This window comes from Notothenia coriiceps, unplaced genomic scaffold, assembly GCF_000735185.1.
Source record: "Notothenia coriiceps isolate Sejong01 unplaced genomic scaffold, NC01 NC01_scaffold00013906, whole genome shotgun sequence".
Lineage (NCBI taxonomy): Eukaryota > Metazoa > Chordata > Actinopteri > Perciformes > Nototheniidae > Notothenia > Notothenia coriiceps.
Window position 1 is genome coordinate 257,676 of NW_011346607.1, and position 14,983 is coordinate 272,658.

At 39.9% G+C, this 14,983-nt stretch overlaps 1 protein-coding gene across 3 annotated transcripts in view; it reads right to left on the bottom strand.

Moving 5' to 3' along the window:
- plcb3 (phospholipase C, beta 3 (phosphatidylinositol-specific)) overlaps positions 1 to 8,644 on the bottom strand; it is a 63,442-nt gene extending 54,798 nt beyond the window's left edge. For all 3 annotated transcript variants that reach the window (XM_010774373.1, XM_010774374.1, XM_010774372.1), the window contains exon 1: positions 8,087 to 8,644. In XM_010774373.1, coding sequence (XP_010772675.1) covers positions 8,087 to 8,185 — 99 coding nt within the window. In that variant the 5' untranslated portion in view covers positions 8,186 to 8,644. The remainder of the gene's footprint in view (positions 1 to 8,086) is intronic.
- Positions 8,645 to 14,983: the final 6,339 nt, after the last annotated feature.

Below are 14,983 nucleotides of genomic sequence, written 5' to 3' on the forward strand. Positions count from 1 at the left end.
AACATGCACCCTGTGGTGCTGAGAGGGGGTGGTAGGGTTATAATAAAAACTCACCCCCTCCCTAATTAACGGCCATATGTAGAAACCTTCTGAAGTCTCGCCTCATTTCCTTCCTTTCATGTTTTCCTTTCTCTATGCATGTCAATCATCCTCCAGTTCACCCTCTCCCCAACACTTTGAATTCGTATTCCCTCCCTAATTGATTTAATGCCACGTCTCTTTCTCCGGATGCCCTGACCCTTCCGAAAAAAAACACCTTCATTACCTGGACATAATGTCCAACACACACACACAGTGAATGGACAACCCTCTGAGGAGGGGGCCTAACACGGACAGACAGCAGCTAATGAGCCCCTCTTGAAAAATCACAACCTATTAACTTAGAGCATACACATGTAGAAAAACACACATGGCTCTCTTCCTACACGCCGACCTCGCTGTAAATTAATGTGTGTTTGTTGTATAATGTGAGTCAGGAGAAAGCCATTAGGGAGAGAAACTGATCAAAAAGTGGCTGCTCCAAGTGCACCTTTGGTCTTCCGTGTGTGTGTGTGTGTGTGTGTGTGTGTGTGTGGAGTGAGAAACAGGGCCAGTGTGCACTTAGTGTGTTTGAGCTGCTGCTTTGGCAACATGGTAAAAGTTGATGACAGTAGGTAACCTTTGGACTCCAGAGAGGCGAGAAAGAGGGAGGCCAAGCTATAGAATATAAAACAGAAAGAAGGTCAGGAGAGTTAATGTTTAGTAGATCGCTAGATAGCATGTAGTAGATGTATTTATCAAAACAGCATTAATACTGCAAGCGTAAACGTGTCTGGTATTTGAGGGGACGCTAGGACTGAGAGCCGCAAATTCACAAAAGGATTGCGTGGCTTTTGTAGCTGCTAAACCTGCACACATAAGACTGAATAAATCATGTTTTACTCAAAACTTTGCAAGGGGTGGGATACAACTCTAACTGAACTGTCAAACAAATGCCGTTTTTCTGCTCCCCTGCTATTTGCACATATGGAAATTGGGTAATATGCAAATATTTGCTCATATCAGATAGATTTTATGGCACAGAAAACACAGTATCTTTGCAGAAATTGTTCATGAGAAATCAACCAACCAACACAATTTTCAATACGTCTACTGCGCACATATAAAGAAATAAACTCATTATTTCTTTATGGGCGCGTTTGCACCGCGCAATATATTTTGTGAATCGGCCCTCAGTGCTCTCATAGCTGCTGTAACACCTCATTTCTCCACAGGGGTCATTTAACCTTCATCTGATCCAACATCCACTCAGGAAATGAACCGCTAACCCCGCAGGTGCTAGTGCCATGTTCTAACTACCGAACAATACCCCAGTGTATACAGGTTGCACCGAGTTAAATAAAGTGGCAAGATTTTATTTCGGATTTCCCCCCCCATTAGGAGGATCAAATTCTCTGCATCAGAGTCCTCGTCACAGCTGAGGTGGTGTGAGAGGGCACCGGGGATGTGGGTCGGGTTACGCAGAATCTGAACTAGTTCAAAAACTTAGTCAGAAATTAGAAGTTTATTGTTGCTACTGCCTCCACCAACAACAGCACATAGCGTAGCTTCCTGCTGGTGTTTCTCCAACTATAATCTACCATACAAAATAAATCACATATACTGTACATATAACCCTCCATGTGTGCCATTAACATTGGGGACACTTCCATGGCGGATTTAGTTCCTTTTCAAAGTATAATTTTAATAAAATGTTCTGAAAAAAGCTTGCGAACAAATGAAAACGCTTTAAGAAAGTTGTGTTAGCACATTAAGTAAACATAAAATGCATTGAAAATGTAGACTTAACAAAAATGTCATAAGCCAAAAAAAGACCCCTATCTTACTGATTATAAAAGAACCAAAAATAACGCATGCACTGCTGAATAACTTTAACCATTTATTTGATGTAGTTTCTTGTTTTTCTTCTTATCTTTGTTATTATCTACTCTGACCTCATTCAAAACCACCCATTACATGCCTACAATTGGATATGTTGAGGACCATTTAACTAACTGTTGACCCTTCAAACATCCACACCATCCTTTTAACCCAAGTAGGGTTCAATAAAAAAGACCAGACAGAGATCCAAACTGAAGACGAGCACAGAGGGGGAAACAAAACTCAAGGAATAATAAAGAATCTAACCGAAACCAGTAGAAGGAGGAAGAGAAAGAAGAATGAATGGTGAAGAGTTCACATATAAGATCCAGGAACACGAGTGAGACTAGAGAGATGGAGCAGTCCCACACTTCACATGTGGCTGTGGTTGACCTTCCACCTCTCCCCCCATCCGTACATCCATCCTCATTTCTCACCCCTCTGTCAGGATGTCAGCAGCGTTTCTCGGCTCGCTGTCAGACCTTCACACAAGCCTGCGTTTCCTAAACATTCACCCCTTCACTCACTCATAATGGCTTTCAATCGTCTATCTGCTGCTAAACCAAGAATTTCTGATACTGATACACAGAGTTGGAGCCCATTGTGTTTTCCCATATGGTCACGATGACAAAGCAAGCACCTCTGCTTACAGGAGAGATTTGCTTCCAAAATAGAGACATTTTCATACGGTATGACATATAGGCTGTCACATCTCAGGTAAAATGCTTTCCAAGCAGCTATAAATCCATCTGCACTTGTATTATGACTTTCACCACTCTGCAGGGTTGCTTTGGAAAATATCCTTATTTATCTTTTTTAAAGAGGGCAATGATTGTTCAAGGCTGCTTTTTATCAGGGCTGTGGCATCATAAAAACATTCCATGGCGTTACAGTATAACTAAGAAACCAAAAAGCCAAACAGGAAGAAAAAAACAAGACGATAAAAAGTGCTGCACAGCAAGTCCCAACATGACTAGGAAGAAAGCGTTCAGGAAGAATCTATACCAGGGTGAGAGTTTGAAAAACGGGTTAGAATCAAAAGAAAAGTAAATATCCAAAATCTTCATCGCAGCACTACAGGCCTGCAATATCTTAGTCTTAGAACAACAGGAAAATAAGCTATGCCAAGAAAAAGAAAATAATAATTAGCTAAAACATAGGTCACCATTGAAAGGATTTCCAGGAAACATTAAACTGGTTCTGAGGTCAACAATGGCGCCCTCAAACGAGCAGAAGTCCTCTAATTGGCTTTGAGTGTTACATCAGAAGATTGTAACCACATTGTTAGCTTAAAAGCATAAAGACCGGAAACAGCTGGTATTTTTTTAAGTGAATAGTTGTAATGTTTGCAGGGACTGATTTAACCTAATCATTTCTCTATGAATCTAAGGAATCTGGGTGTGAGTTTGCTTTAGAACTGAGCCTTTAACTAGTGCTTTATGCTAAGCTACGCTAACTGGCTGCCACTTCGTGTTTACCATACAGACGTAAGAGTGGGGTTGGTCTTGGTCTCAGTTAGAAAACAAACATACATTTCCATAAATCGACTGTTTTTAATACCTGAAGAAGCGTTCGTAGCATAGCTTGGCACACATTCAATTAAGTCTGACTCACTGATGATCATCCAAACCACAATTTACTACATATTTGGTTAATTTCAACTAACTATAGGAATAAATGATTTAAAGTCAGCTCTGATTTTCACAAATTTTTTGTCCTGTGTCCATATTTATTAAACCTAATCCTGTTTTTCATGTTTTAATTGAATACGGGCATTTAAGTCAGATGTTAGTCCAAGAACGCCATAGAATTTGAGTCTAGTTTCAGTCAATAACATTAAGCATTTCAGTTAATTTATTCTAGCCAAGTCTTTCTGACAATGCTAATTGCATTCTGCCTGTTCAGGTTTTTCCGTTTCCAATGTTTCAAGTTGATACAGTTAAGAGTTACGGATAATGAAAATAACCCTGTTGTGCGTGGATCACTCAAAATGCAGCATGAGGGCCCTTAAGAGTATCTTCAAACTAGATGTGGATGGTGAAAACATTAGATCTAAAAAATGCCAGGTCAGGACATTTATGAATGGAGGATGAGCGTCTGCACTCCGTTTGGTTTGGCAACAGAGTAATGATAAACACTGAGGACAACAGCAGCATTAACATGTCTTTACTGTCCTCAACTGTTGCCAAGATTATCGCTCTACGCTCCTCTCAGGGAACTGAGGTGCGGTCGGACTGAACAACCCCAAACAATTAGCAGGAAACAGCTTCAAAATTAAACATCTTATGGTGCATCATGCTTCGCTCAAGTTACAGTTATTTTTAGCTGGAGCCAAAACCGTCACAAAATTATTGTCGAGCTAATGAGCTACTATTGATTCCATTTGATATAAGCTTTGTAATCCGTGGTTCGCTTTTATTTGTGCCATGTGAACATAAACAAATCAAATCCAAAAAAACTGCTCTTTTCCCATGTGGTTCTGAACAAAGAAGAATAAACTAGTTTTTGTGACGCGGGTCAAATTCTTCTTTTACAAAGGGTGCCTATTAAGTGCATATTTGAAAGCATGCAAATGCACATTATGTACAGGGAAGTTGCATAGTGGAAGTGTATTTGAACACAGGTGCAAATATAATCCAGCTGAACAAATGCTGAAAACTCTGCAAGGTGTAAAGAAGATTCTTTTGACTTTTGTGCCCTCCACTCTGACAGAGAGCAGAGCTGCTCTGTAGACAATCTGTCTGTCTCTTTGTGTTTAATTGGTTGTTTGGAAGGAATTTTAACTGAATTCCAGTTGGAGTTCATCTAAATTGAATTGCGGCCGGGCTGCAGAGGGCGGAGACGGAGCAGGGGGAGGGAGGGAAGGAGAGAAGGAGAGAGGGTAGGAAAACGGTTTGGCTCCGGAGCCTTAAAACAAGCTTGAACAGGAAGTCATTCAAAGTGAGACACACACCCAGAACAAAACAGCCACACACACACATGTGAGCACACACGCTGAAACACTGAAGAAAGACGGTCAGTTTGTAGTGCATTCCTCCCCCGCCCCCTCCTCCCCCCCTGCATGAGTCAGTGTGTGTCATGATGGCCTACAGCAGCAGCTCAGCGACAGATCAGTGCATGATTGAAAAGTGAAGAAGGAAAAAGAGATGTAACGAAAAGAGACAGAAGATGAAGAAGTAATAGGGGGGAGGACACGGTGATGAGGAAGGGGGTGAAATGTGAGGGATGGGGTCAAAAGTGGGGTTTTCATATAAACAAACGGGACTGCCCTCGGGCACTTTCTCTGTATGTGTGTCCTCGTTCTTTTCTCACTTTGCTAAGTCCTTAAAGGAGAACACCAAGTTTGGCCCATTGGTCAACTTCCCTGTTAAAGCACAGACAGACGCTAAAATACACCATGTGCACCGCCACACTACGTTTTATTAGATTTATAATATGTCCAAGTAATCTATACATCTCAAATATTAACCTTAATGAATTAATCTCCCTGTGGTTTTATTATTTCTGAAGCACAGTTGGGGAGATTTCTCTTTGTTTAGATTGAGTCATGCTTAGCTTGATATGGATGACCTTATGATTCCCCCCCAGTGTTCTGAACTTGTAAAAGAAAGTACCTTGGTTTTGGAATAACTTACATGATTCAGAAACACTGCCTTCACACCAGGCATTTGAATGGCATATTAAGAAAAAGTTTAGCGACTAATTCGACTGCGTTTAATAGTTAACTCTCTCCTTTATGCCCCGCGGGCCCTATAATAATATACTATATGCCTTTGCTGTGTGAGAAAGTTGTAAATCAATTTTCACGTGAATCTTTTAGCACTGCACCGCTGTTTGTGGCAGTTCTCTCTCATAAAACAGATGGACATCTCAAGAGACTTCCAGATGAAATAAGAGTTCATACAATATTCATCAGTATAACAGCAATAAGTTCTTAAAAGTTCTCATGTTTGAGACTATGGTATGCTTAAGTGTGATGGAGCAACTTTGGAGTGATCCAATACAGAATTTCTGATTTTATTTTTACCTAATAAAGCATTTACATGATGCATTCGGTTGAAAATCTGAAAAAAACAACCTTCTGGGACAAAACACAAGGACATTTGGCTTTGAATACAAAGCATTCCTGTTTGATTTCATTATTTTGGAAAACTGACAGTTCTAATTTCTCCTTCTCTCTCATCTCAGCCACATCCCTCCTCTCCCAGATGTGTCGTCTCCAAAACTAAATATTTTCCATAATTCAGATGTTGATTTCAATGGGGTAAAGACACACAGGGAGAAAACATGCTTATGTTTTGGAGTGTTCACACACTTTCTCACCAGCATAACCATTTCCTGGGAATTCCCAATGAGAGAGAGTCAGTGTGTGTGAGAAAGAGAGGGAAAGGAAATCAAAAGCACGTGGTATGCAAGACCCTTATTTTGAAGCCAGACACAAACACATCACGTCATGATGACAGTGTGTGTCACGCTCTGCTGCTGATAGCTGGGTTTTAGGGCTCCCTATTATCTTTAGTCTCAATTTGTCTGTCATTTATTTCCAGATAACTCTTTTAGCCAACAAAATGTTGGACGATTGTGAAAAATGACCAACGGATTTCTTAAAATCCAAAGTATTTTTTTAAATGTCCTATTTTATCAGTTCAAAATCCAAATATATTCCCTTTGATAAGATATTTTTTTATATCATGCTGGAAGAAAGCATGAAAACGGTCATATATGAGGGTATTTTTTCAAGAGAGTAAAAAAAGTACGTTTTTATACATAACACTTTGTTTTGCGTGTGTGCATGATACACCACACCTGACCTTCTATTTGCAAGGTAGGCTATGACAACACCTTTGATAACAACCTTTTTGGACAATTCACTTTAACTGATTAATATTTGAGGATCCACGCACAATCACACACATTCATAAGTTACAGTTTGTGTGGCATGGACGGGATCAAAGATACACTGCTTTATTTATGAGATATAAGCTAAATCAAACGTCACACTTTACAATTTAGTACAGTGACACGTATTTATTGGTAAGGAAGCGCAATAAACACACTTGATTTTCCACCATGCGTTCCCGTGCTGGAGCTCAGCAATTGGACACTTTTGACAGCAGATTAGAATAAATTGCACTCATTTCATAACCTGATATGTTTAAACACGCCCAGTCTTCTTCCTTTGAGATGAACTGCTGAACGAAGCTCACACTGTTAAAACCTACATATCTATTTATGGCCAAATTGTGGTCATAACTTTTGTTTAATTCAAGTGGTTTGAGTTGTTTGTCTGATGAAAAGTTGCCATTTTGATAATTATATGTGATGGTGAAAGGTTACATATCAAGAGGTTTAAGCCTAATAAATACATTTGGACGACAAACCACACACACACACAAACTCCTGCATGCCACTGTTGGAAGACACAGGGCTACAGTTCGAGTCAGATCAGTCAGCAACTTAGTTAATCATTGACTGACACACACACACAAATTATTATGGTCAATGACACGGTGCAGGCACATGTTAGGACTGCCAGACAAGCTGCTAATCATGTATGTAGTTCTCCGCTACAGAACTAAGGAAAAATAGAGCCGAACAAATAAAGAAAACTTCTAATGACGTGATTTAGAGACTCATGGAAAACAAAAACAGAACACACATGGAACGTTTTTAAAAAGGGGACATTTCAGAGCTCTAGGTGCACTCTCAAATGGAGGTAACTTCTACAAGCAGGTGCTTTCTCCTCTTATCCTCTGGGGATAAGGGGGGAGTACAGAAAGAGAAGGACACAGGAGGGGAAAGGAGGATGCATGAGGGCGTCTGAACTGAACATGAGCCCGAGAAAAACCGGTTTGACAACAATTCAACACAACAGACAGCTGGCAACTACAGGGGAGTTTTCTACTACAATATCTGATTAAAACACACTCATACATATAAAAAGGTGTATAGGTTTTTTTGTTTGTTTATGAGGCACACCTGCACTCCAAATACTCACAAACACACACGCACCAGTCTCGTGCCCACTTCACAACAGTGTGCATTCTGTCAAAAAGCTGTCATGTCTCACGGTGTCTGTCTCTTGTCTTTTTTTAGTTGCCCTTCTTGACTGAGAAACATGTTTTGTTTCACTCGCGAGGCGACACGTGTATTAAACTTTGAGGAAAACAAACATTTCATGTCTCACCTCGTCCCATTTGATGAACTTCCCCCCCTTCTTCAGCATTTCGTGGACGGACATGGGCATGAGTTGCAGCGCGTGGACTCCCGGCTTGGCCCCGGCCATGGCAAGGTATTCCCTGCCGGTTGCCAACGCCTAAACCCCGGCTAAGGCGAGCTGGACTCCTCGGAAGGAACAAAACACCGCGCTTCCTTCCTCCAACTTCCACCCCGGAGCTTCTTTTCCGGGGAGAGAGTGAACCGACAGGGTGAGGGGGGGGGGAGATTTTCAAACCGAAAAGTTACTACACAGCAGCGAGACTTTGAGGAACATGAGGAGTAAAATCCAGAGAGAAACACAGGACTTGTTTCAGCGCGCTGTCTTGTCCGCGTCCACGCAACGCGTTGGCGCGCATACAACTCCCCCTTTTTTTATTGTATTATAGGCTTTGATTCATTTGTTTATTTACGCACAATCCTTTAATCGCGCACTTGAGCCCGCAGAGAGATCCTTTCCTTCCTTCCTCCCATCTGCTCGACCCCTCTCCTCTCGCTCCTCTAACTTTCTCTGCTTCCTCTCTCTCTTGTCGCCTCCGACGAGTTTCTTCTTTTCTCCTCCTCCTCTCCTCCCTGCATGTTTTCTGTGGAAAAAAAGGGGAAGATTCCAGAGAGGAGAGAGAGAGGACAGCGTCAGATAGCACTGAGTGAATGAGGAATGAGAGAGGGGGGGAGTCACAATTTAAGTAAAAAAGGGGTGTGTTTTAATCCAAGTTCCTGTCTCCTAAAATGTACAGTATGAATATACTAACATGAACATGACAATTGCATGATAATGATTTTCACTTTCTATTTGCTTAATGTTTGCTAACGTTTAATTTTCACTTCATTACTACTGAAATATCAAAAAAAATTGCAATTTTAAGGTGTTCTCTGGGAATTTAGTATTGTACTTGAATACAATTTGTACAATTTTCAGATTTTCAGTCAGATTAAAAGAAGATAGTCGATATTAGCAAAGGTTTAGATATCCTGACTTTTGGTCCCTAGCTCCAAAATTCCTACATGTCCCACAATGCAACTCTCAAATGTCTTTCATTAAACCTTTCAATTTAAGTTATCTGCACTTTGTTTGACTGCAGGATTACAGAAAAATAATAGGTCTGAGTTTTACGAAACTTTGTGGAAAGGTGTAGCATGGGCCCAGAATTACGTTTCCGTATCATGCACGCTTTTCTATTTAATTATAGAAATGGCCTTAGCGGAGGTTTACAATCTCTCAATTGCCATTGTAAATGTGTTTTTGGCCACTTTGTAATAACCACGAAGATGACATTTTTTTCTAAACTTTGGAAAAGCCTTCTTTACAGAGGAAATTATGCAAATCTTATGTATTGAATATTTAAATTGCCCCTTTAATGAGCACTTTATTAACACACTTTCAGCAGTATAGGTATGAAACTTGAGGGTTTTGGCATTCTATAGCACAGTGCTGAATACAAAAATAATCCAAGTTTATTGTAAGAGTATACATCCACATATAACTAGATCCATTCACATCTCCAGGCATCTAAACATCTAAAATAAAGTGTAAGCAGTTCTTTGTTTTCTTTAAGATAGTTTCTATGTTAGGCCTTCGACGACGGGTAACAAGGAAACAATGCTGTTTTTTTAAAAGATCACTATCACTGTCATGTCTGTTCGCTAAGTGTAAAGCTACTACTTGCTATTTAAGGGTCAATTCAAGATTAAAGCACTCTTAATGCTCCTTAATATGCTGCATGTTAACTCTCAATCTGTTAGTTATTAGAAACGTGAGATGTCAAATACCGGCAATTCAAAAAAGGATAAATAAAACTGGTACAAAGACCCCAAAACATGCCTGTAGAAATAGAGTAATTTCCTGCTTACTGTCTACAGGATTTCAAAGTTTTGATCATATAAATAACTCTGCTTTAAATCATTCATCTTGCTGTTGACTGATACGGATTACTCATGCAACCAATGATATTATTAAGTCATGGAACTGCATATTGGAAAAACACATGAAGGTCATTTTTAAACAATAGTATTATCTGCATCAAATTAATAGGAAATATAGTTTTGGGTGGATTTTGTAGGGAGGTAATTGAAGCCGCTGGAAGTCACCAGGTTACTTTCCTCTTCCTGATCAGTTGCAGCGTCTCATGTTTTAAAGAAGCGTGTGAACAAGAAGGAAGGCACAGTTACAGTCCGACCCGTCCAAATCCCGCTGCCAGGCAACATTACAAGTTCAAAAAAAAAAAAAAACCCTAACAGATTTTTTGGCCAACGTTGCCATTCTCCAACTCCCTAACTACACCCGGCAGGAATGTCTGCTATGCTGCTGCCTGCTGACTGACTGCCTGGTGTTTCTAAAAACCACAGCGAGGAAGAGGAAATTCAAAGAAAATCCACAGGAATCATCCGATATTAATCTATCATGGAATGAAAATTGCATATCCGTGTCTAGAAAGAGCTGGTGTCATAGTTACATGACCCTGAGGAGGTGCACGCATCCAGCAGGAGACACATTGTTTAAAAATTCAGCAGCTAGACAGATTGTGTGTGTGCGTGTGCGTGTGTGTGTGTGTGTGTGTGTGTGTGTGTGTGTGTGTGTGTGCACCTGAGCGGCGTGTGTCTAAGTCAGAGCCGTAACTGAGTCCAGGTTAGACTTGTTGATTAATCTGAACCACCACACACACACACACACACACACACACACACACACACACACACACACACACACACACACACAACCTCTCAAATGACAACAAACGAATAAAAGGTGGACACATGCAAATGCATTCTTTCAACAGCACAGCACACATGCATAAGCAGGGGTATTGTGTTTCTCTGCGTGCATAATAAAATACACGCACACACAGTATCTCTCCTGTCTCATCCACACAAATTAACTTATTTTTTCGCTGCATTTGAAGTGCAGGCACCTGTGGTGTCAATAGAGAGCTCCCCTCACCCCTCTTTCTCCCTTTTTACCATTCGATTCCCTCTTAAGGTCTCTATTTCGTAGCCTTTCTCTTCCTCTTCTGGGTTTTTCTCATTTACTGCTACTCATTCCAACAGGTGTCCAGCTCAGTTTGGATTATCTGACAGTGTACTCATCTGAATAAACATAGAATAAGGAACATTTTGCACTCTAAAGTACACTCAGACGAGCAGGATGTTTTTTCCCTTTTCATTCCCACTCAGTTTCATTTTCATTGTACTACTTTCAGTGATTTTCTGACTGTACCCAGAAATATGTTTTTGGTGAGGTTGCTTCGGCTCTGCTCTGAAAAAAGTGCTGTGTAACCGGATATAATGTACAAGAACTGTGTCCATATTAGAAGTTTGTCATTTTGTATGTGGTTTTCATATCTGTCAGTCAGTCCACTAAATATCTGATATTCTTACTACTCCTCTTGAACAACCAAGAGACATTTTGAAGTAACATTTCTTCACCACTAAGCATAGGTTGCAATGAAATGTGGTACACTATCCATGATCCCCAGAGGATGAACCCTTATGATGTTGGTGATTCTCTGAGTTTCTAACCACCATCATGTCAACGTTTTCACTTCACTGTGGAGAATCTGTACTTTCTATCAATGGATTTGCATGACATTTGTGTAATGGAATTGAGAAGAAGAATCCTATGTTATGCCATTGAGTGCCAATGGTCTATCAGACTCGTTGCCATTAAACAGCTGCAGTGTCCTCAAAAAGCCCCCGTCAGAGGAACACAAAAGACTGAGATAAAGTACAGAGAGCAAAAAGAAAGGACCATTTTATGAAATAGGCACAAAACAGAAGAGGATGTGAGGGGAAGGAAATGAGCAAAAGGGACAGATTGTTTATATTCATTGGAAATGTGACTGGAGCGAATATGAGATCTAATCATGTTTAGGTATTTACAGAGGAAGTCATTATTTTCTCTGTAACACATACAGAAAGAAAGACAATAAAAAGAAAGAATAAAGGGGTGTTAATCAAAAAAGCAACAGTTAATGAAAAAGGTTAAAAAGGAACAAAGTGAGAGACAAGATGTTGGGGAGAAAGGGAAGACCCCCGAACAGAAAGCTCTTTCTCTCCAACGCAGAGCCAAGGACTCACAAAGACACATTGTATAAAGACACACAGGCATATTCACTGTGTCACCACACACTGCCCCCTCCCTTGACACACACACAGAAACACACACATGTACAGTACACACACTGGCTTTAATAAAAAAAGGCCTGACTCAGTCAACAGTAGCAATACAAACTTGATCAGATTACTGCTGAGATTTTTGGCCTTCAGAGACTCTGACAGTTCACAGCAGACTGAACTCATCCGTCTCCATGACAATGCAAGGTTAGTGTCGACCATAGATATCAAATGTGCTGATAACGGTTTCCTCAGAAGAGGTTTTTCATAGACTTGCAGATGGATATGATGCACTTATTTCCTCATAGCTCCATTCATCAGTTCACTCTGTCCAAATGAGTTTATATCCAGCTGTTAGTACTCCCCCCTGCAGCCCAAAAATGCTCCACAAAAGGGAACTGAAAGCATGATTTGTATTCCTTATCATTGTCACATGTCTGCAATATACTCCTATACTGCCATCTAGTGGCTGAGTGGAGTATGGTGCTAGCTGGATTGCACAACAGTGAGAAAGTGGATCTCTTCTTAAGGGAATCAGGGTCAATCAATGGTATAAACTAAAGCAAGACTCTAGTCTAGCACACAATTAAAGGAACATTGTTTAAATCTACACCCTGAAATAATGAGAGTGAATAAAATGGAAACCATAATATACAACATAATAAAATACAGTCTTGGATTTCACTTTTTTTCAATTAATGCTGACGTCATATGCTTGTGTATTTATCGAATAGGTTATATGTCAAATAATTTAAACAATACCTTGTGTCATAAATCCTTTTTTACACCTCTTTCATTTTGTTTAGCAATCTGTTGGCTTCATTTCCTTGTCCCCCTCATCTGCTATACTATATGTGTTCTTGCTTTTGATTTTGTAATGTTTTGCTGTTGATTATTATTATATTTTAAATGTATTTTTATTTTTGATGTTGGTTAATTGGTTTTCAGAGGTTATTAGACTTTGACCTCTGACCTCCTTATGGAAAAAGGACAAAGGACATTTATTTTTTGCCTATAATCATAAACAACATGTAACCGGATTCTAATTTATTCAAAAGAAAATGCATTGGCAAGAAACAAGGTGGATAAAAAGTGTTGCAGGTAGTAGGCCTAGGTAGTTTCTCCCAGTGATGACATGAGAGGGAACAGCTCCCCCCTATGGGAGGATGACTTCCTCAACTCCTGAGGATGTATTCATATTGCTCTAGCTGCTCCATGGAAGCGATCTTAGAAGAAAATAAGTCTCTTCCGCTTATGTACTTACCCTATATGTCTATGTAGGGCTTACTTTACTAATAGATTTTCCTTCAGACTCACACAATGTTGCTTTTTGTTTATTTATAATTCATTCAGGAGGACATTACGATTTATTTGTGTTTAATTATTTAAGATTGTTTTTTCCTAAAACGGATGTTCACTTAAAAAGATCTATATCTGGTATGCAATATAAATGTGTGCAGCTTAAAGTCAAGTGAAAACAGGATGCCATTATTTTTAGTTCAAAAAAATGATTCCGGGGAGGATATTTGTGACAATCTTATAGTCCAATGCAGTACAGTATAATATCCAACCTGTGTGATGTATAGGTCTCTCACGGTGCTTAAGCTTAGGGATATGCAATCTAATAAGATCCGTTTTCTGGCTGTTTGCAAGCTTGAGCTTCTTAGTAAGATTATTTGAGCTCATTACATTTTCTCACACATATGCATCATACCGTGCATGGTTCCTCTTTCACTCTCCTCATGGCCACAACAGTTTTAATGTTGCATGCGTACATCATACTGACTTCTTCTGCAGTGTCTGTCTGACATGTAGTGGAAAGACTCAAATATCAAAGAAAAAAAAAAGTTTTACTCTATAACCTGGTGACACATTTGGTTTGTGCAAAGGATCGTGTGTGAGAGTGACTGCATGTCTTTGCTATGTGAATGTTTACGTTACTGTATGTGTGTGTGTGTGTGTGTGTGTGTGTGTGTGTGTGTGTGTGTGTGTGTGTGTGTGTGTGTGTGTGTGTGTGTGTGTGTGTGTGTGTGTGTGTGTGTGTGTGTGTCCAACTGTGCTTACCCAACTGTAAGTTTCAGACAAGCTCACTGAATAATTCAGTTTTTTATGTCTTGTTGCCATGGTTGTCTGTGAAATGCCTGCATGGGCCGGTACGACACATCACACACACCAATATGAGCATGTTGACAGATGTGAACACCAACATACACACTCTAAAGAAGAGATAGAAAGAGAGAGGCATTATGAATCTGCTCTCGCTCAGTTGCCTCCCTCTTTACTTCACACTCCTATTATTATTAAAACTCTTTTATTAACCAGCCTGGCCGGGTGTAGGACCCCTGCTGTGACCACACAATGGACACACTGTGAAAAAATGGGACTGGTTTCCTGTTGATGGAACACCTCCAGTGTTTCTTTTGTAATCTTTGCAATGTAAAAGTTAATTTCCAACTGAATCCAAACTAGTAAATCCAGTTGCTATCCACTCAAATTGCGTAATCTTAAAAGAGATAAAACGACATCTTGCAAAACATACAATAACACTTTTGTATACTGTGAATTATAAGCTCTCTATTCATAAACTGTGAAATCTAAGCGTGAAATCTTTGTCTGTATACATTTCACACATTCCAGAGGACACTTTTGTTGTGAATTAGTCAAATGAGCATTAAAATACCAAGAGTTTGAAGCTGTTATGCCCCAGGCCAAACCGGCACTTTGTGCAATTACCGTGTAAGGACAAAGTGCTGCACAA